General features: G+C 39.6%; 2 protein-coding genes across 2 annotated transcripts; one reads left to right on the forward strand and one right to left on the reverse strand.

Moving 5' to 3' along the window:
* Nucleotides 1–5: 5 nt before the first annotated feature.
* Nucleotides 6–12,332, reverse strand: arhgef38 (Rho guanine nucleotide exchange factor (GEF) 38). Its single transcript, XM_077604995.1, has 14 exons — nucleotides 12,012–12,332; nucleotides 6,120–6,304; nucleotides 5,896–6,013; nucleotides 5,656–5,803; nucleotides 5,016–5,033; nucleotides 4,742–4,941; nucleotides 4,538–4,668; nucleotides 4,338–4,442; nucleotides 4,153–4,257; nucleotides 3,687–4,058; nucleotides 2,825–2,962; nucleotides 2,055–2,256; nucleotides 1,414–1,697; nucleotides 6–637 (listed from the first exon to the last, which is right to left on the reverse strand). The coding sequence occupies exons 1-14, from the start codon at nucleotides 12,208–12,210 to the stop codon at nucleotides 455–457; spliced, it is 2,388 nt and encodes a 795-aa protein (XP_077461121.1). The 5' UTR covers nucleotides 12,211–12,332; the 3' UTR covers nucleotides 6–454.
* A 2,200-nt stretch (nucleotides 12,333–14,532) lies between these two features.
* ppa2 (inorganic pyrophosphatase 2) lies at nucleotides 14,533–19,266 on the forward strand. Its single transcript, XM_077604406.1, has 12 exons — nucleotides 14,533–14,781; nucleotides 15,382–15,446; nucleotides 15,519–15,563; nucleotides 15,659–15,712; nucleotides 15,984–16,103; nucleotides 16,287–16,373; nucleotides 16,520–16,646; nucleotides 18,390–18,517; nucleotides 18,589–18,674; nucleotides 18,749–18,818; nucleotides 18,917–18,956; nucleotides 19,034–19,266. The coding sequence occupies exons 1-12, from the start codon at nucleotides 14,589–14,591 to the stop codon at nucleotides 19,054–19,056; spliced, it is 1,038 nt and encodes a 345-aa protein (XP_077460532.1). The 5' UTR covers nucleotides 14,533–14,588; the 3' UTR covers nucleotides 19,057–19,266.
* Nucleotides 19,267–19,382: the final 116 nt, after the last annotated feature.

Consider the following 19,382-nt stretch of genomic DNA (forward strand, 5'->3'; position numbering starts at 1 on the left):
CAAAATCATCTTTTTCACAGTGCATGTTTATTTCTAATATAATAAAACATACAACAAGGCATATATTATATCTTTTCACATTAGTCTTATTTGATAAATCATTTCACGTACAATTATTCCTCCATATAAAATTAGACTTCATAAAAGACCTCACGACTCAACACTGTCATACTAACATTAAAAGTGCTCAGCACAGCAGCTTGTTTTATTTAAAACATCTCATCTCATTTTCTTCATTGGTTCACACTGTCAATATGACAAGATGCACAGCTTGTTTTTAAAAAAACAAAGGGTTGACTTTTCTATGTAACGGCCACTGAAACAAATCTATGTTTAAACGGGTCACATTTGTCTCATATATTAAACTCTTTGGCGACGATGCTAGCACCCTCTGAGTTAAAAATTGATAGGCGCCCATCGCTGTCATTGAGTCCAGTACATATTAAGGTGAATTTTATGCATAGGACATCCTGCCGAGGTAGTTGGCTGGGACGTAGCCCTTCTGGCCACCGGCTTCCGCCAGCCACCATTCCTTGTTACCGCCCAGGTCGTTGAACTGCAAGATGCGTACATGCTGGTACTCCTGCAACGTTAGCTCCTGCTCACAACGGGCTTGAAACGCATAGACGGCGTAGTACTGTGCAAACAAAGGAAAGCAAGTTAGTCCGTACAAAGACTCACTTTCAAGTCTTTTGAATCTTTTATCTGAAATCTGGACCGATCAAATCTTTCCCCGTTAGCTATTAGCTAGCAAACAGAACAAGGGCCTTGCTAACAATGGTTTTCTCTGAGCATTGCTTTTAAATGTACCGTATTTTCTCGCGTATACGCGGTATCTGTCGCTCAAAAAAATGATGACGAAATCGAGGGTACGGCTTATATGCGCACTAATTAAACTTGACATGCACGAAACGCCATAACGCAAGACAATCCGGCCGATGCGGTCATTTATTTCAAAATAGAGAAAAGATAAACAGATAATACACTTAACAAAAGGGTGCTGTAGCCTATCTCAGCTGACTTCGGGCCTGAGGCTGGTGACACCCTGAATTGGTGGCCAGCCAATCGCAGGGCACCATGAGACAGACCACTATTCAGGCTCACCCTCATACCTAAGGGCAACTTAGAGTGTCCAATCAGCCTACCGTGCATGCTTTTGTAATGTAGGAGGAAACTGGATACCTGGAGAAAACCCACGGAGGCCTGGGAAGAACAGGCAAACAAGACCCCTTTAAATGCTAAAATAGATAAGGCCCAATTCACAGCCCTTAGCGCCCTAGCCTAATTACCATAATGGTTAATTAAAACAGCAGAGGGCACTGTTTGGCAGATTTTCTCACGAGTACTACCACTCCTGCAGTACCGAATGTTTCTTGGGCTTTGTTTAGACCAGTTGAACCTTTCTCCACGTACCTGCTGAGCATCTTGGTCCAACGAATTTTCCAAGTCATCCGCTGTGTCCAGTTCGTCCTGAAGACCCGAAAGGTTGGACATGCTGTCCGTGGTGTTGAGACTGAAACTCCGCAGGCTGCTGCTGCCGCTGCCCGAAACGAAAAGGCTCAGGTTGTCAAAGTCATCGTCGGCCATGATGGACGGTTGCTGTTCTTGCTGTTCTTTGGCTGCCTGGCCACCTCGCTGAGAGTCCCTCAGTGGGTTGTACTGCTTCAAGAAGGTGGAGTAGACGTATCCCTCCACACCTAAATGTTGGACATTAGACAGACATTAAGCAGCGAAGGACCCCAACATTAAGACCCTTTCAGACAAGTTTATTCACCCCCCAACCTCATGGGATTCTTGTCATCCTATAGAAACAAACAAATCTAGAGTAGTTATTTTTCGAAGATTGTGTTGTTACGGGAACACAAAAGCCTGGGAGTGAAATGTATTTTGTTCTTGTTTCAGAAGCTAGTGCAGCCTGTTACTCTTAAATAACGCAGACAACACACTGACAAATTCAGAATCTTCGCTGAGTGGTCAAGACAAGACATTTTTATGTCTTTTTAGTGTTGTTTGCCTTGTAACTTGTGGTTTTCCATGCCCGTAAACACACTTACCCCCGGTGTAAACCAGCCATCGGCTACTGCTACCCATTGGATCTGTGTCCTTCAACAGGGCCACCAACTCGCCCTCCAATAGGCTAAGGTCCTGCTCCATGCAGCCATTACACTTCCTTTTCAGCCTGTATAGACGACTCAAGGGATATTCAGCGAGTAGCCGGGCACGTTGTTCATCTGTCTGATGCTCCACCTCTGGCGTCTGGAAAGCAACAAGAGTTGTTAGTGATGTAGTATGTACGATGGCGTTTGGGGCGGCTTATGGAGTTTCAGGTGGGTGAAGTTCAACCGGGGATAATTTGAAACAGAGAAAGCGTTTTAAGTGTCAATGGCCGAGAGCCAATGGCGCGTGGAATTGCCCTAGTTAATCACCACCTGGAGGTGTCCTTTGTGTTCCTTTTTATCACTTGGAATTTTCCACCAAACTGTGAAACCCTTTGAGAGAAAATGAGCGACTTTGAACTTGACACCCAGGCAGACGGTCTTGAACGTGAACTTGGGAGGCTTCGCGACCCGCAGGAGTCGTAAAAAAAAAAACTTGAGCGTCGGAATCTGGGTCAACTTGGGGCTTTTTTCTGGGTTATTTACTTGATGACAGTTTTCACATTTAATATTCACAAATGCAGTATATGAGTCAGGTTCCCTGACTACTCAGTTGGGAGGTGCCATTCTTCACAAGATAGGCGGTGTAAAAATTGGAAGGAAGCATTGCTAGTCCACCTCGAGAGGGGAACGCGCATGCAAATGATTTCCGTAAGCACTTATCTCACCGTTGTTTTCTTGTCTCGTTGCCTCTCGAAGCTGACTTTCCGCTCCATTAGTTTTTGTGCGTTGTCCTTGACAAAAGCCAGATTGTTCAGCTCATCCATGATACTGTTTTGCACCTCAGCTATGTTGGACAACGGAGCCTGCGAAAGACATAGCAAATTAGCATTTTAATGTGAGATGACGTATTTTCTCGCATATTAGCCGCCTTCGCATATAAGCCGCCTCCACATATAAGCCGCACCCTTCAAATTGCCTTAAAATCATTGAATTTTACAATTTCTCTCGTATAAGACGCCCCTGATTCACAATTTCCACCTGCATGTTCATGGTTTTAATAGGGAGTACAAATGTGTTACTTTGAACGGAAAATCTTAAGAAAAATCATCGCACGTGGTATTTCTGAGATACTGTATGAATCAAAAGGACCGTCTGCTGGATTGCACAAATTGAAAAAGGAAGTCATGTGAGCAGTACAACTAGGAAATGTGTCTGTGGCAGTCTGGTTTTTCATCCCTTGGTAAGATGGCGGCGCCCCGAGCGAGCAATGGCAGGCACAAGCAAGTGAGTATTTTTCATGTTTTATGCAAGATACGGTATATTTTTTTTCTTAAATTTCAATCATCGACGTCAAAATTAATTTTGTTTAGCATTTTGTCTGTTTATCTTTTCTCTATTTTGAAATAAATGACCGTATCGGGCGCATTATCTCGCATTATGGCGTTTCGTCTTTGTCACCTTGCAGTTTTGCGCATGTCAAGTCTAATTTGTGCGCATATAGGCCGTACCCTCGATTTGGTCACCATTTTTTTAGCGACAAATACGGCCTATATGCGAGAAAATACGGTAGATGCTCAATAAGCTTACTGGTAGCTGCCGGATGGAGGGAGCAGTCAGAAGTATTTCCTCCATCAGGCTTCGGAGCAAGGCCACTAGATAGATTGCGCAGTTGCTAAGGATAGCAAAGGCGGCCATGTTGAACTTCTGCAACTCCTCCACAAGCAAAGCGTTGAGAGCCTCGTAGTCCCTCCTGGCGGGACCGGGCGGGTCTATGGACACCAGGCACGGGGTGGAGGAAGAGGTAGATGGCGAGGACGAAGAAGATAACGACGAGCGCTCCAGTCGGCTGCAGTAATCAAGCAGTTTGTCGTAACGTTTTTGGATGAGTTTCTGGGGTGCGGTAAACATTCCCTGTAGCGATGAGAGTGGGGCGAGGACCAGACGCTCCATGTTTTCTTTCTGGAAATTCAGTTTGAAGGACTTTTAAGCTAGCGGCATCCTTGGGAACAACATCGTTAGCGATTGCGGTTTCCAACCAGGCTTCGATACTCACATAGTGCTCATAGGGGTCTTCGGTTTTAGCGTGCGATGAGCCGTTTGACTCCTTGATGATGCTCTGCATTTCAGGGACATTGCTGACAGCGACGGATACCATCTCCTGTAGTACAGTCATAGACATAAAAGTGAGAAAATGAAGATCCACAAAGTAATTTATACTCTGAAAATCTTTCACCCAACCTGAATGAACTGTAAGTAACTTTGGACATTCTTGACGAATTGCCTTACAGCTTTGTCCAGGCTCCTGAAAAGTTTCTCCTCTCTGTCAAACACTTCATCTCTTACCTGAAGGGAAAAATACAAGCTAAGAATGCTAAATCTGGAGAGGACTACAGAATAGAAGGCAGTATTTTTAAAGATACACTTTGTATTTTTCTTACCTGTGGTTCAACTCCAGTTAGAATCTTGAGAAAGCCTGCGAACCTGTCACCCTTTTTCCTAATGGAGTGGATGTTGAATTTGTGGAGCTTTCTCAGCGTTCCTTCATCTTCGGAATTCTTATACTTCATGGCTGAAAACATGGACAAAGTGCGAAATGACGTTGCACCACGTTAAATTCCGTTCAGCGGGCGTTACCGTCTCACCTATGTCCTTACGCCTCTTGAACTCATTGATGTTGATGTTTATGATCTTCGCGGTGGTGAAGGCCTCCTGCAGAGGCCGAGAATCGGGGTGGTCTTCGGGCGTGGCCTGCCACAGCTCGCCCAACAGCAGCGGGTACTTCATGATTCTCTGGACCGGCTTGATGAGGAGCGAGCCCATGTCCACAAGGCTCGGCTTCCCCCTGTGGCGCAAAATCGTGGAAAAATGATGCCCTGAAAATTGTCAGTTCAGTCTTGACGTTTGGGGAATACTTACTGTTGGTCGTAGAGTTTCCTGCAATTTGAAAAAAGGCATGAAATGAGATGAGATGACAAATTTGAAGACCACTGGAATTTTGTCAATGGGTACCGTATTTTCTCGCATATTAGCCGCCTCCGCGGATAAGCCGTACCCTTAAAATTGCCTTAGAATCGTTGAATTTGACAATTTCCCTCGTATAAGACGCCCCCTGATTCACAGTTTTCACTTCCATCTTCATGTTTTTTTAATAGGGAGGACAAATTTGCTACTTTGAAGGGAAAATCTTGAGAAAAATCACCCTGAGCGAACAATGGCAGGCACAAGTGAGTGAGTTTTTTCACGTTTTATGCAAGATACAGTTTAATTTTTTGGAATTTCATTCATAGACGTCAAAATAAATTTAGTTTAGCATTTCATCTGTTTATCTTTTCTCTATTTAGAAATAAATGACCGTATCAGCCACATTGTCTGTTTCGTCTAATTGGTGCGCATATAAGCCGTATCCTTGATCGACAAATACGGCCTATATGCGAGAAAATAAGGTATTTGTTTTTAAACCCAAAACCGAAAGTCATAAATCATGCACTTAACCAACTCAACTCTATCAGGAAGTTGCCGATAGCTATGAATACTGTGCGGAAGTAATTCTACTTACTTCATTGCTAATACACATGTAGTGAAATGTTTCTTTATTCCTTCCTCTTTTTCATAGGATTCTAGCGACATGTGGGCGTCGTCGTGATGGTAACAGTAAATCTTATACACATCCTCTAAAGCTGCCTTTGCTTGAATGAATACTTCTCCTAGTTAAAAAAAAACACAATTTCCCCAATTTGTATTAATGTACAGCAAACATGTAAGGATTAAGCAATAGGGATTGGCCAGTCGAGATTACCTATAACTACCGTCTCAGGATCTGGATCCAACATGGCTTCCTGGAGTCTGTTTAGGAGTCCGGCTGACACCTCGCACACCGTTTCCATGTTGGTAAACAGACGGTCCACATCAATGACCTAATTTTTGATCGGCACAATGTAGTACGGGTTACGGCCAAATATTCTTCACGTTTTTCATCGTCAGTTCTTGTCATTGTCAGCACAATTAATACAAGGAACGCACCTGCATATTTCGGAGAGGCTCAACCACCTCTCGGATGCACAACTCCAGTTCTGTGAGGTAGTCTTTTTCAGTCTGCATCAGTTCTTGGATAATTTTGGATCTGCGGTTCATCTTTCTAGACCGGATCTCCTCTGGGTTCAGAGCTGGCGAGGCCGGGGTGGACGAGTCGTTCTGGGTCATTTTCTCTGTGGGAAAACACTTGGGTTTAAGGACGGCAGCATTTTAGAGGTTCCAGTATTATTTTCGTTGAGTTCTGCGTGTTTTGCTACATTAGCTTCCTTGCACTTTCTTAAAACAAGCATGCTAGACTCATTGTCAACTCCCAATTTTTACGTTGGAGCTTGCTTTATTAAGTAAGGGACAGCACATGTCAATGAACATATTCATATTCATACTAATGAACATTTATATGAAAATATGTAAGATTGTAGCCGAGGACTAACTTCCATCTTTAGGTGCAAATTTAAAAAAAAATCAAATTTTTTGAGAATTAATTTTACTTTATATTTATACGTATATGTAAATATCTAAAATTGCAGCTGAGGGCTAATTTCAGTCTTTAGTCCCGTGTATGAAGATAAACAATGACACATACACACAAGTAGCACAGTTTTAGACAACGTTGTGATTGCAATTTTGTTCGTTTAACAGCCAGGCTTTAAGATGATTGGCCGAGAGGTTCAGAGACGGGAGTTCATGTATATGAAAATATGTAAGATTGTAGCCGAGGACTAATTTCCATCTTTAGGCGCAAATTTTATTTTTTATTTTTTCAAATTTTTCGAGAATTAATTTAAATTTATATTTATACGTATATGTAGATATCTAAGATTGCAGCTGAGGGCTAATTTCCGTCTTTAGTCCCGTGTGTGAAGGTAAACAATGACACATACACACAAGTAGCACAGTTTTAGACAACGTTGTGATTGCAATTTTGTTTGTTTAACAGCCAGGCTTCAAGATGATTGGCCAAGAAGTTCAGAAACGTGAGTTCACGTATGCTAATTAGTATTGAGTTCCAGGTATGAAGAGAGAAGATGCTCTAGGTAATTTAGCAGTCTTTTTGAAGGGAACTACACAGTCACCTCTAGAGCCAGCCCTTGTTGATATGTTGTAATTTTCTCGTACAAAATCTTGCAGAGGAGGAGGAGCTATGTGATGGAAGATTTTGTAAACTAAGGTGGCATCTGCATATTTAACAGTATTGTCCCAGTTCAGGCGTTTGTCTTTTTCATCGGTTTTTCCATCAGTATTGTGATTGCCTAGTGACCAGTCCAAGGTTAATTGTACATGCTCCATAGAAAATGAATAGGAGAAGGTCATTTTGACCTTGTGTCCTACAATTGACGTGCACAATGTTTGCATATATCTTTCCGACATTTCCAAGCATTTAAAAAGGTTTTAGCCCAGGCAGGAACCGCTAACGTGCTGATCCATCAGGAAAGGGCATTTCTTGGGGGAAACAACTTTCTGAGCAGCCTGCAATATTTCACGGGGAACTAATTATTGTGACTGGAGCGCCACGAGGCCTCATTTAACATGCCAGTCAGGCTCACCAGGCTCTTTTTTTTACGGCGTTCACCGACTAATCAGTCTACCACGTCTGTGCGCTTGACTTCAGGCAAGAGAGAAGCCGCCTCGCCGCTTAATCGATGCCACACACGCGGCTTCCTGCTTGGGGTGGGATTGAGGAAGGAAGGCTGCGGGGGAACTCGTGTCAGGTTACGGAACGAATCGCACCGCCGATGTAATGCGCCGGCGTGCTCAGGCATTCCATCTGCTCGCCGACCATTAATAAGCTCACACCTTTGCAACGCCGCACGTAAACTCACACACATAAATTCTATGACTTATTCCAGCACACGAGATCATTTGACGGCATTCCGAGTGTGGTGTCTTCTTCATCAAACATGATCATAAATCAGTATCCTAGTTTGGCCATTCATTCATTTTCCATAGCGCTTATTCTTAAAAGTGTGGCAGCGTGTTCAACTAGCCTAGCGTGCATGTTTTTTGGGAAGGTCGGAAACCACCAGGTATCGAACCCTCGATCTCTGAACTGTGAGGCCGACGTGCTAAAGACTCTTTCACTTTCTTAGACAACCAGCAGGATGAATTTTAGACATTACCTTTTTACAAACATGGTCCAGTTAAGCAAATTTGACATCAGTTTGGAGTTTGAGTTTGATTTATTTAATAGGGGAAATCACATATAAATGAACATATTTATATTCATGCTTATGTAAATATGTAGGATTGTAGCCAAGGACTAATTTCCATCTTTAGGCCCAAATTTTGTTTTTTTTCTCTCAAATTTTTAGAAAATTAATTTTCATTTATATTTATATGTATATGTAAATATGTACAATTGTAGCAAAGGACTAATTTCCATCTTTAAGCCCAAATTTTGTATTTTTTTCTCTAATTTTAGGGAATTAATTTTAATTTATAATTATACATATGTAAGATTGTAGCCGAGGACTCATTTCCATGTTTAGGCCCAAATTTTGTATTTTTTTTCCTCTAATTTTAGTATATTTACGTAGATACGTATTTACGTATATGTAAATATATAAGATTGTAATCTGAGGACTAATTTCCATCTTTAGGCCCAAGTTTTGTATTTTTTTCCTCAAATTTTTAGATAATTAATTTATATTTATACGTATATGTAAATATGTAAGATTATAGCTGAGGACTAATTTCCATCTTTAGGCCCGAATTTTGTATTTTTTTCTCTAATTTTTAGAGAATTAATTTTAATTTATAGTTATACGTATATGTAAATATGTAAGATTGTAATCCGAGGCCTAATTTCCATCTTTAGGCCCAAATTTGGTATTTTTTTTCTCTCTAATTTTTTGAGAATTAATTTTAATTTATGTTTACACATACATATGTAAATATGTAAGATTATAGCCGAGGCCTAATTTCCATCTTCAGGCCCAAATTTCTTTTTCTCTAATTTTTTGAGAATTAATTTTAATTAATATTTATACGTATATAGGTATAAATGAGCTTTAATTTTTTTTCAAATTTTCCTAATTTCTCTTTTGGTCCCATTTTGAATAGCTCTCAATGGGTCTTGCCACAGAATCTCAATGGGGTTTGGGTCAGTAAAGGGATTACTGTCTTTCCCTTTCAACAAAGCACTGTTTTGTCCACTCAATGACTGTAGTAGTGTTTAACATCCACTGTAGTTCAGTAAAAAAAACACAACTCTTATGCCAGTTTAGCGTGAACAAAAAAAAAATACAAGTGTCATACATCCTCTTCTCCCCCAAACTTCCAATCATTGGCTATGACATCAAGTTATGCCCAGGATTGCTTGACAGGGTGACAAATAATTTAATACGATCTGTTATAAACAGCAGCAGATCACATCCGGACTTCTTTGTCCGCTTTTTTTTCCTTTTTGTGGCACTCAGAGGAGGAGTTCCCATGAAAGGGGATCCAGTGCTTTTCACTGCCTGGGCCCAATAAAAGGCATCCAAGAGGCCAGAATACAAGGCAAGGCATATCCTGTATCACGGTGGAGAAAAAAGGACATGCCAGACATGGTCCAGTTTGGCAAATTTAATGTCAGTTTTGAGTTTGGTTTATTTAATAAGGGACATCACATATTATTGAATATATTTAGTATCATGCTAATGAAATGTAAATACAGTCGTACCTCTACTTACGAAATTAATTGGTTCCAAGACCTTTTTGTAACTTGAAAATTTCGTAAGTAGAGGTGTACATTATATTGTTAAAAGTGTTTTCGTTGTCCAATCAGATCAGCAGGAAAAATATCTCAATGCGCTTTTAGCGACATCTAACAAGAAGACATTTTACAATTTGGACTGACTACTAGGTTTTAATGTAAAAGTTGTACTCACACTACTAGTATTGCATACCTGTCAACTTATATGTTTTCCCGTATTTTATGTTTTTGGATTGGATTGGATAACTTTATTCATCCCGTATCCGGGAAATTTTTGATCGTTTCAAATTGTGTACGCCGTATAACAACTTTTGTACAGGATTTTTTTTTTTTTTTAAAGTACGTTTTTTGTAAAACCGATCTCGTTTTACCCATTTCGGCTCTAAAAATGGGTTGTCTCGGTCATTGGGAGCAGAGGAAAATGTTAGATTATATTAGATTATATAACTTTATTCATCGTATTCGGGAAATTTCACTGTCACAATAGCAAGAGGGAGAGAATACAGACACAGAAAAAAACATTTTAGACCTAAATAAATAGGTAATAAGTAAATAAATATGTGTTGCATGAAATATACATATATATATATATATATATATATATATATATATATATATATATATATATATATATATATATATATACACATTAGCGTCGATTGCTAATATTGACATGCTTTTACCACGTCAATCATGTCCGCCTTTTCACTATAGATATAGCGCGTCAGCAAGCAATGTTCCCAGACAGTCAAGCTGTCAGCGTCATACAGCGACAACAACAGAATCTTGAATTTAGTGCATACTGATTGGCCACCCCGTCCACTTTGGGGAAAATTATAGACTTTTAAGTGTGCTCTATGTCCCGCATTGCATTTGTATGGTTGCCAGGTATGCTATTGTACTGTGAGCATAACTAGATTCACAAAGGTCACGTTGCATGTGTTGACCAACCAGTCCAGCCGGCGACCGATTACTTTTTGAGTCGTAAGCAGGCACGCTCACGTGTTTCCTCTTTCTGGTGAAGTCATCGTTCTGTCAATATTTGCAATGCTAATATGCCTGTAAATATGTAATACGCGTCGTCAGGCCGCGGCCATAACAGGGTGGCCGAGAGGAGGTTTACTGAAAACAAGTGTTGCCATCGTGCAGGTTTGTCGGGGCTAAGCTGGAATTGCCAAAAGGCACTGAAGAGGATTCAAGTGAACTGTAAACATGAGACAATTGCGTGTGTGTGTGGGTGTGTGTGGATGTTAGCGCCTAATGTGTGTGAAAGCGCTTTTATCGGCCGACAATCGGGACAAGTGTTGCAGGAAAACCAACATAGTTTTGATGATAGGGGTGATGTCACTTATTTGGCCTGAAGTGCGGCATTCCCAACCTTTGACTCTTTTAGACAGGTTGTCTGGGAACATGTGTAAATGTGTGAAAACACTACGTCAGCATAATAAGAGTGGTCTTTAAAATCATCAGGAGTGCGGAATTTGGGTCACGTGATTTGATTGGACGTTCTGGAAAGTTGAACTTGGGATTTGCTTGGTTAAAATCTTTTGAAAAACTTGGTTTTGAATAATGATTTGGCGAGTTTACACTCGAAAATGTACATTTTTAAGATAATTTGCTGTTATTTTGTGTGTATGTGTGGTGTGCAAACTGGCAAAGCAGCAGTATGCTATGACAAAAAGAAAAAATAACCTACGAAACAATAGCCTTGCTGTATGTTTATGCTTTTTTCTTATAAAAATAATACTTTAGTCTAACTGAAATTCCAGGGATGACAAATATCACATTTTACATCATCCGTCCCTGCAAAACGCAAAGACAGATAACGTTAACTTTGCTGTCACGGTCACTAGTAGTAGGTCGAACATTAACTAAACTTCACATTGGTCATGCCGTTCACTAAAAACAAAATCGCAGCGCCTTTACAAACAATGCTAAGCCCGGTAATTTTGGACTTTAACTTGGGTAGAACTCATAACATCTCTACGCAAGGCTTGTTTACCAGCCGGCGCGCGCCACACTTTACGTGGATCCGTCCCCGTGGGAGTATCGCCTGAACATAACAGGTGCAAAGTATCCACGGCAATGCACGCTTCGGATAAGTTGTCAACTAAAAGTATTCCAAGACGTGTTTTCGTTGGCGTGGTTGGGATAACGGACTCTGGGGACGTGATGAGGTGCCTTACCTTTGAGTTTATCGCTGTACTCGGTCTTGTCGGACTGACTGCGCCTCACCAGCGTCCCCAGGTTGATATCGCCGTTGCAGGTGTCGGCAGCCACGATGCTGTCCGTCTTTCTCCTCTCCAGGTAGCGCAGGAAGACCGGTCGGTTCCTCCGCTTGATGGTCTTGTTCTTCTCGGCCCCGCCGGGCTCCTTGGGATCCATGGTGAGCTGGTCCGGAAAGGAAGGCAGCCCTGTGAGAGGGAACAGGTGCACTCTTTCCCCTGTGTGCTGAATACCTGCTTTGCACAGGTGACGTGGCTCCGCCCATTGGCTGTCCGCATGACAAGAGAGCGGTATGGGAACACCTTTTTTTCTGCTGTGGGATGTGGCATCCTTTTAAATCATTTTTTTATGACGTAAACTAGAGAAAGGGTGTCAAACTTGGGGTGTTTCGCGGGCCGCATTAACTCAATTCGATTTCATGTGGGGCGGACCATTTTAGATATAATTTTTTTTTTTTTTATCGGATTAAAACAACTGGATCAAAAGCCATTTTTTTAATAGATCTAAAACAATGTTTATTTGAGCGATTTTCTTAGTATGGAAAATGTCTTTTAATCATTTTTCATTTTAAAAAGAAACAAAATATTTTTAAATTATGATCAATATTAAAGTGGTAAATAGAAAATATTTTACGTATGTATATTATATATATATATATATATATATATATATATATATAATGATCAATATTAAAGTGGTAAACAGAAAATATTTTATATATATATAAAATATTTTCTGTTTACCACTTTAATATTGATCATAATTAAAAATACAAATATGTATATATGTGTGTATACATATATATATATGTATATATATAGTATATATATATACATATACATATATACATATATACATATACATATATACATAGACATATATACATATATAGATATACATATACATATATACATATACATATATACATATATATATAAATTTAACGCAACTTATTTATTACCTATTTGTCTATGTCTAAAATGTGTTTTCCTGTGTCTGTATTCTCACCCTCTTGCTACTGTGACAGTGAAATTTCCCGAATACGGGATGAATAAAGTTATCTAAAGCTATCTAATCTAAACTAATCAAATTCACCTTCTCAGCTGGGATTGGCGGGGGTGCTGGAGCCTATCCCAACTGACTACGGACATGAGGCTAATGGCAAAATTCCATTCATCAATTATATGAGTGAAAAATGTGCTATAATTGGGCCTCACGTCCTGGGCAGGTCCAGCAGGTTGTTGGCTAGCAAAGTAAAATGGACGTCTTGACTTTCCTTTGAAAACGCTTGTAATGTGACTTTACCAGTTTCACAACAAATGCCATCAAAAGCATTTAGTGGTGGGCGTGTCTATATTCCTATGAAATAGACAAGGGCACATCACAGTCTGTCATACGCCATTTTAATAAATCCTGAATTACATCACACTGGATTTAAGAATAATCCAGATCGCGAGGGTCTCAATCCAGTCAATCCCACCCCAACACATTTGAATCAAATAATAAAATGTCAGTGCTGAAATCACAGCTCCCTTCCAACCGTGTCAACAGCAAGAATGCATTTTTTTGCCTTTTAATAACCCACGCAATCTGCACATGACATCATTTGTTTGAGCAGGCTATTGTTTGTTCATGGCACAATGCAGATGGACTTTGAGCCTTTTATGCGTTATCAACACTTTCATGGGGCTGTCAAAGAAGGAGGCTGTGTTTTATGCACAGTTTATGGTTTAAATTTGTTTGAGATGGTAAAATAATGGGGTGGAGATAGAAAGGTATTGAAAAAGTTGTAAATTGTTTAACTCTGTACTGGTTATCATGCAGTCATAGGCCACGTATAACTATCGACTCTTATCTACCAATCATTTTGAGGCTTTAATTAACCTGTCCTGCATGTTAGTGGAATGTGGGCGGGGCCATAGGACACAGAAAGGCCAGACTAGTTATTTTATGTGTCATGAATACTCTTTCATTCAAAATGAATACTTTTTTTAAATGTCTTGTTAGTTTTTTTTAATCCATAAAATGTAATTCATTACTCTTATGTTTTATATGTTTTTTTTTAAATATATATCTTAATCTCCAGTAAACCTCTATGTTTACTGATTTACATTTTCATTTTATTTACTTGTATTTATTCCAAACAATTTGACATTTTTTTCCAATGTTTATCTTTCCAAGCAACACACATCAATTCATTTTGATTTCTAAATTGTATTTCTTCTGTTATCTTTTTTTATTTCCACATTTTAATTTCTAAATAAATCTTAACAATGGCATAATTCAATGGCCTAATTCATGTCAAGAGAGTCGTGACCCGACATTTTCTAGTTGTAAGTTTTCCTTTTCAAGAAAAGTGCTTTAGAAAATAAACGAGCATGTTGTCATTATGACTAAAATACATAAGCGTTTGTAAATACAATATCACGTCAACGAAACGAGAACCCTTTTATTTTTTGGGTCACGTACCGGAAGTGTTATTCCCACACTATCAGGGAATCCGAAAGCAGGAAGTGTTTGTGAGATCGAAAGCAGCCATGCGACTATCCCCGTTATTTCAGACCCACGCTTACGTCTTCCGGGATCTTTTCGGTCGCTTTCCAGTCTTTAAAAATAAACTACTCTCTCGTGCAGCCGCCTTACCGCATTTGCACACGTTGAGAAAAACGATGCACTATCAAACCGAAGAGAGAGGAAGTCCAAACACACCTGATTACCGGATTTATTTGAGTAAGTATACCAAACCCTTGTACTTAACCATGAACCCCTCCCACCCTCGTGGTACCTGCTAACGGGTTATGAAACGCTGGAACAAGACTATTATTTCGCATTGTTAGAAACGTCATTATTAAAGATCCATTATACCAGGGGTGATCAAACTCCAGGGGGTGCTGGAGCCTATCCCAGCCAACTATGGGCACCACTGAATTGGTGGCCAGCCAAGTGCAGGTCACCAGGAGACATGACCAATCATAGCTAGGGGACAATTTGCAGTGATCAACCAGCTAGCATAGCTAGCATGTTTTTGGGATGAAACCGGAGTACCCGGAGAAAACCTGCACAGGCACGGGCAGATCATGCAAACTCCACAAAGGTGGACTAACCTGGATTCGAACCCAAGGCCCCAGAACTGTGAGGCCGACGTGCAAAAGCACTTATCCACCGGGGCACCTGAGAAAATTACCAAAATGTTTAATATGGCACCAAAACCTTAAATTTGGCCTAAAATCAATGTTGTACTGATTCTTCCATAACAAATTGTCGTCCAAGTTAAAGTGTAACGCACCATAAAATGACACTATTTTTTAATGTCACTCTTTTTTTCCCCAGAAAACTTCAATGGAAACTACATTTCTCCTTTCCATGATATTCCTCTGATAGCCGAGGGAGAAAAGGTAACTCATTGTAATTTTCAAATGAAATCCAAATGCCGTTTTCTACTCGATTAAAATAATTTCTCACGTTAGAGCGTTGATTTACCTGCAAAAAAGGCCAAGAGGAACAACAGCGAGGTATGTTTGGATAATTTCTGATCAGTATTGGACTTTCACAATTTCATCTACGCATAGAATACATTGCATATACTCTAAATATTCTATATTTTCAGGTGCTCTTTAACATGGTGGTGGAGGTGCCGCGCTGGTCGAACGCTAAAATGGAGGTATGTCGAGGTATAAATGTGATTTGATGACAAGGTAAGGATATTCGAAGTTCATGTTCATGAAAACTAAAGCAACTAAAGCAAGACTGTTGTTTATAAATAAATGTTCAGGTTAGCAGGTAAGAAACAAAATGTTCATCTCTCTTGTTGCTGTTACTAAACTTGATCTAGCCTCAAATTTTCATGGAAGGGGGGTCTTGCAAAAACCGCGCAAAATTCGTGCGTACGTACACACAAATACACACTCCTTCAAAATTTCAACAATTTCCAGATAGCAACAAAGGAACCGCTCAACCCTATTAAGCAAGACGTAAAAAAAGGCAAGCTCCGATATGTTGCCAACATATTTCCTCATAAAGGTTACATTTGGAACTACGGCGCCATCCCACAGGTAAGGTTGACTCCCCTATTATTTTTTATTGCCATCAGAATGTCATACTATTATTAACTAAGCAAATGGATGCCATTCATTAACATAGGATTCTTTGGAATATCTAAATTTTTAATATATTATACATCATTCAATCCTTCGGCCAATAATTCCTCAATTTTTTTCCACCAATCTTCTGGAAAGACGTGGGAGGATCCCAACCACGTGGATTCAGAAACAAAATGCTGCGGCGATAACGATCCAATCGACGTGTGTGACATAGGTATGCAGGTAAGGAATCTTTAACAAAAAAAAAATCTCATTGTCGAAAATGAGCGTTTTTCTGGACCCCAAATGCGGCATTTCATTTTCATTTGCAAACCATTTACATTAGATAATAGCTTGGCTGATATCCTATTTTTTACCTTGTCCTTGAGGTGTGCACTACTGGTCAGGTGATCCAAGTGAAGGTACTAGGAATTTTGGCAATGATTGACGAGGGAGAAATGGACTGGAAGGTCATTGCTATCAATGCCGAGGACCCCGATGCCAAAAATTTAAATGGTGAGTCTTTTCTACGGATGAGCTGCTCCCTTATTACTACGTATGCATTTATTAGCATTTTGAGAATGCTGACTGTTCAAGTCAGATTTTTGGGGGGTCTTTGATGCAGTCAAAAAGCAATTCTTAAAGGTCAAAAGCACAGACAGCATCATTAAAGTGTATTTGAGGCGTTTTCATTTTAAACGCAGTGCTTGCGGACTGTCAACAGTTCACAGTGAGTCCTCATAAATTAGGGGTTTCGAACTGAGTTTGGTTGGTGGGCCACGTTAATGCCAACTAAATCTCGTCGTGGGCCAGACCAGTTTAGTTTTGGGGCCCAAAAGTTAACTTTTGAGCAAATGTAACAAATTTATTTACCATATTTTCTCGCATATACGCCGTATTTGACGCGAAAAAAATGACTGAATCAGGAGTACGGCTCATATGCGCATAAATTAGTTAATGCCAACTAAATCTTGTCCTGGGCCAGACCAGTTTAGTTTTGGGGCCCAAAAGTTAACTTTTGAGCAAATGTAACAAATTTATTTACCATATTTTCTCGCATATACGCCGTATTTGACGCGAAAAAAATGACTGAATCAGGAGTACGGCTTATATGCGCATAAATTAGTTAATGCCAACTAAATCTTGTCCTGGGCCAGACCAGTTTAGTTTTGGGGCCCAAAAGTTAACTTTTGAGCAAATGTAACAAATTTATTTACCATATTTTCTCGCATATACGCCGTATTTGACGCGAAAAAAATGACTGAATCAGGAGTACGGCTTATATGCGCATAAATTAGCCTTGACATGCACGAAACTGCAAGGTGTGACAGACGAAACGCCATAACGCAAGACAATGCGGACAATACAGTCATTTATTTCAAAGTACAGTGGTACCTCGACATACGATCTTAATCCGTTCCGGGACTGGGATCGTATGTCGAGCTTTTCGTAATTCGAGCGGACCTTTCCCTTTGAAATGAACTAAAAACAAATAATTAGTTCCAACCCTCTGAAAAAACAACAAAAACAGGATATTGGATTGGAAAAAAGTTCTATTTCTTCTAATTCGCCATCTATTAACAAAGTAACACATAACTAGTGGTTTAATAGTAATAAAATGTGTTTAATAGAAGTAAAATTAGACGCATTTTGCGGAGGGTAGAGATGATCGTAGGTTGAGTTACCTCTGTAGTCATTTATTTCAGAATAGAAATTCAAGAAAACAACGGACACACTTCCTGGTTGTACTGCTCACGTGACTTCCTTTTTGAATTTGTCTACGTGCAGGCCACACCCTTTCGAAAATCCAGATGATGATCCTTTCGATTCATACAGAATCTCAGAAATCCCACGTGCGATGATTTTTCTTAAGATTTTCCCTTCAAAGTATCACATTTGTACTCCCTATTAAAACCACGATTATGGAGGTGAAAATTGTGAATCGGGGGGGGGCGGCTTATACGAGAGAAATTGTAAAATTCAACCATTTTAAGGAAATTTTAAGGGTGCGACTTATACTCAGAGGTGGCTTATATGCGAGAAAATACAGTAGTTTAAATGCCTTAAGTAAAATAAATTTCTTAGACCATTGAAAATGGCGAAAATAATAATAAATAATCAAAACACCAAAAAATAACAACATTGCTGCCTAAAATCAGCCCAGAAATCAGAAAGAAATTGTAAAATTCAACGATTTTAAGGGTACGGCTTATACGCGAGAAAATACGGTACATCGTTTTATGTTCTTCTTCTTCTTAGACATAGATGATGTGCGAAAGACCCGACCCGGTCATTTAGAGGCCACTGTCGACTGGTTCCGAAAATATAAGGTTCCAGATGGCAAGCCTGAGAACCAATTTGGATTCAATGCTCAATTTCAAAATAAGGTATGATAATCACCTTTAAACTGCCCAATTAGTAGAAACTATAATGTGTTGAATGTATTTTTAAACTTCAGGATTTTGCATTGGAGATGATCAAATCCACACATGAGCACTGGAGGGCACTAGTGCAGGATAAAACAAAGAATGACGGGATTGACTGGTAAGATTTCAAAGGTTTAACTCCCATTTTTTTTTGTGGAAGTGATGAAAATGAAAATTGGTTTTGACTTTCAGTAAAAATGTATCATGCTGTGACAGTCCGTTTAAATGCTCAGACAAAGAGGCTACAGATTTGATTGCATTGGTGAGACTTTATATATATTTTACTTAGTAATTACTCCCAAAATAATGGCAAATTCTAGATTAGGGATATTTTTTTAAATGTTATTTTTTTGGGCACAGGCCCCTGCTTTTGGTTCCAAACACAGTCTTCCATCCGAAGGTAAGTTTGATTTTGTTTGAGGCCTTGTTTGCCCTATTTTGCCAATGTAATGCCTTTCAATATTTTTGTCTGTCCAGTGGACAAGTGGCACTTTGTCTGAGTGATTTGGAAAGCAATAAGACACCATGAACACACTCGTCAGTGGTTTCAAAAAGTCCTGTTTGTGTACGTCTAGAAAAGCGCTATTTGGAACTAGGAGTCTGTCAAGTTTTATTTTTACATAAACTAAAAAGCAGTTTGTCAAGTCGAATCACAGATGAAATGTTTTGACCGCGATGTCGGTTCCTTTTTCTTGTAATCATCCATCATTATTAATCAAAGAGAAGTTTTTTTGTGTGCATTTTACTGTAAATCCTACCTTACATATTTCTGTAATGAGCCGTGTGAATGGATGCATTGTGTTGGTGAAAATGCAACAATACAAAC

The sequence above is a fragment of the Stigmatopora argus genome, chromosome 7 (genome assembly GCF_051989625.1).
Source record: "Stigmatopora argus isolate UIUO_Sarg chromosome 7, RoL_Sarg_1.0, whole genome shotgun sequence".
In the NCBI taxonomy this organism is placed as follows: Eukaryota; Metazoa; Chordata; class Actinopteri; order Syngnathiformes; family Syngnathidae; genus Stigmatopora; species Stigmatopora argus.

What these genes read in the sequence shown, in the direction of transcription:
- arhgef38 (XM_077604995.1), bottom strand. Translation starts at nt 12,210, where the DNA reads ATGGATCCCAAGGAGCCCGGCGGGGCCGAGAAGAACAAGACCATCAAG. An exon ending in AGCCTCTCCGAAATATGCAG is followed by an intron (nt 6,014 to 6,119) that starts GTGCGTTCCTTG and finishes ATCAAAAATTAG; the next exon opens with GTCATTGATGTGGACCGTCT. An exon ending in TGGACCAAGATGCTCAGCAG is followed by an intron (nt 638 to 1,413) that starts GTACGTGGAGAA and finishes TTGTTTGCACAG; the next exon opens with TACTACGCCGTCTATGCGTT.
- ppa2 (XM_077604406.1), top strand. Translation starts at nt 14,589, where the DNA reads ATGCGACTATCCCCGTTATTTCAGACCCACGCTTACGTCTTCCGGGAT. An exon ending in TGTGTGACATAGGTATGCAG is followed by an intron (nt 16,374 to 16,519) that starts GTAAGGAATCTT and finishes CTTGTCCTTGAG; the next exon opens with GTGTGCACTACTGGTCAGGT. An exon ending in AAGAATGACGGGATTGACTG is followed by an intron (nt 18,675 to 18,748) that starts GTAAGATTTCAA and finishes TTTGACTTTCAG; the next exon opens with TAAAAATGTATCATGCTGTG.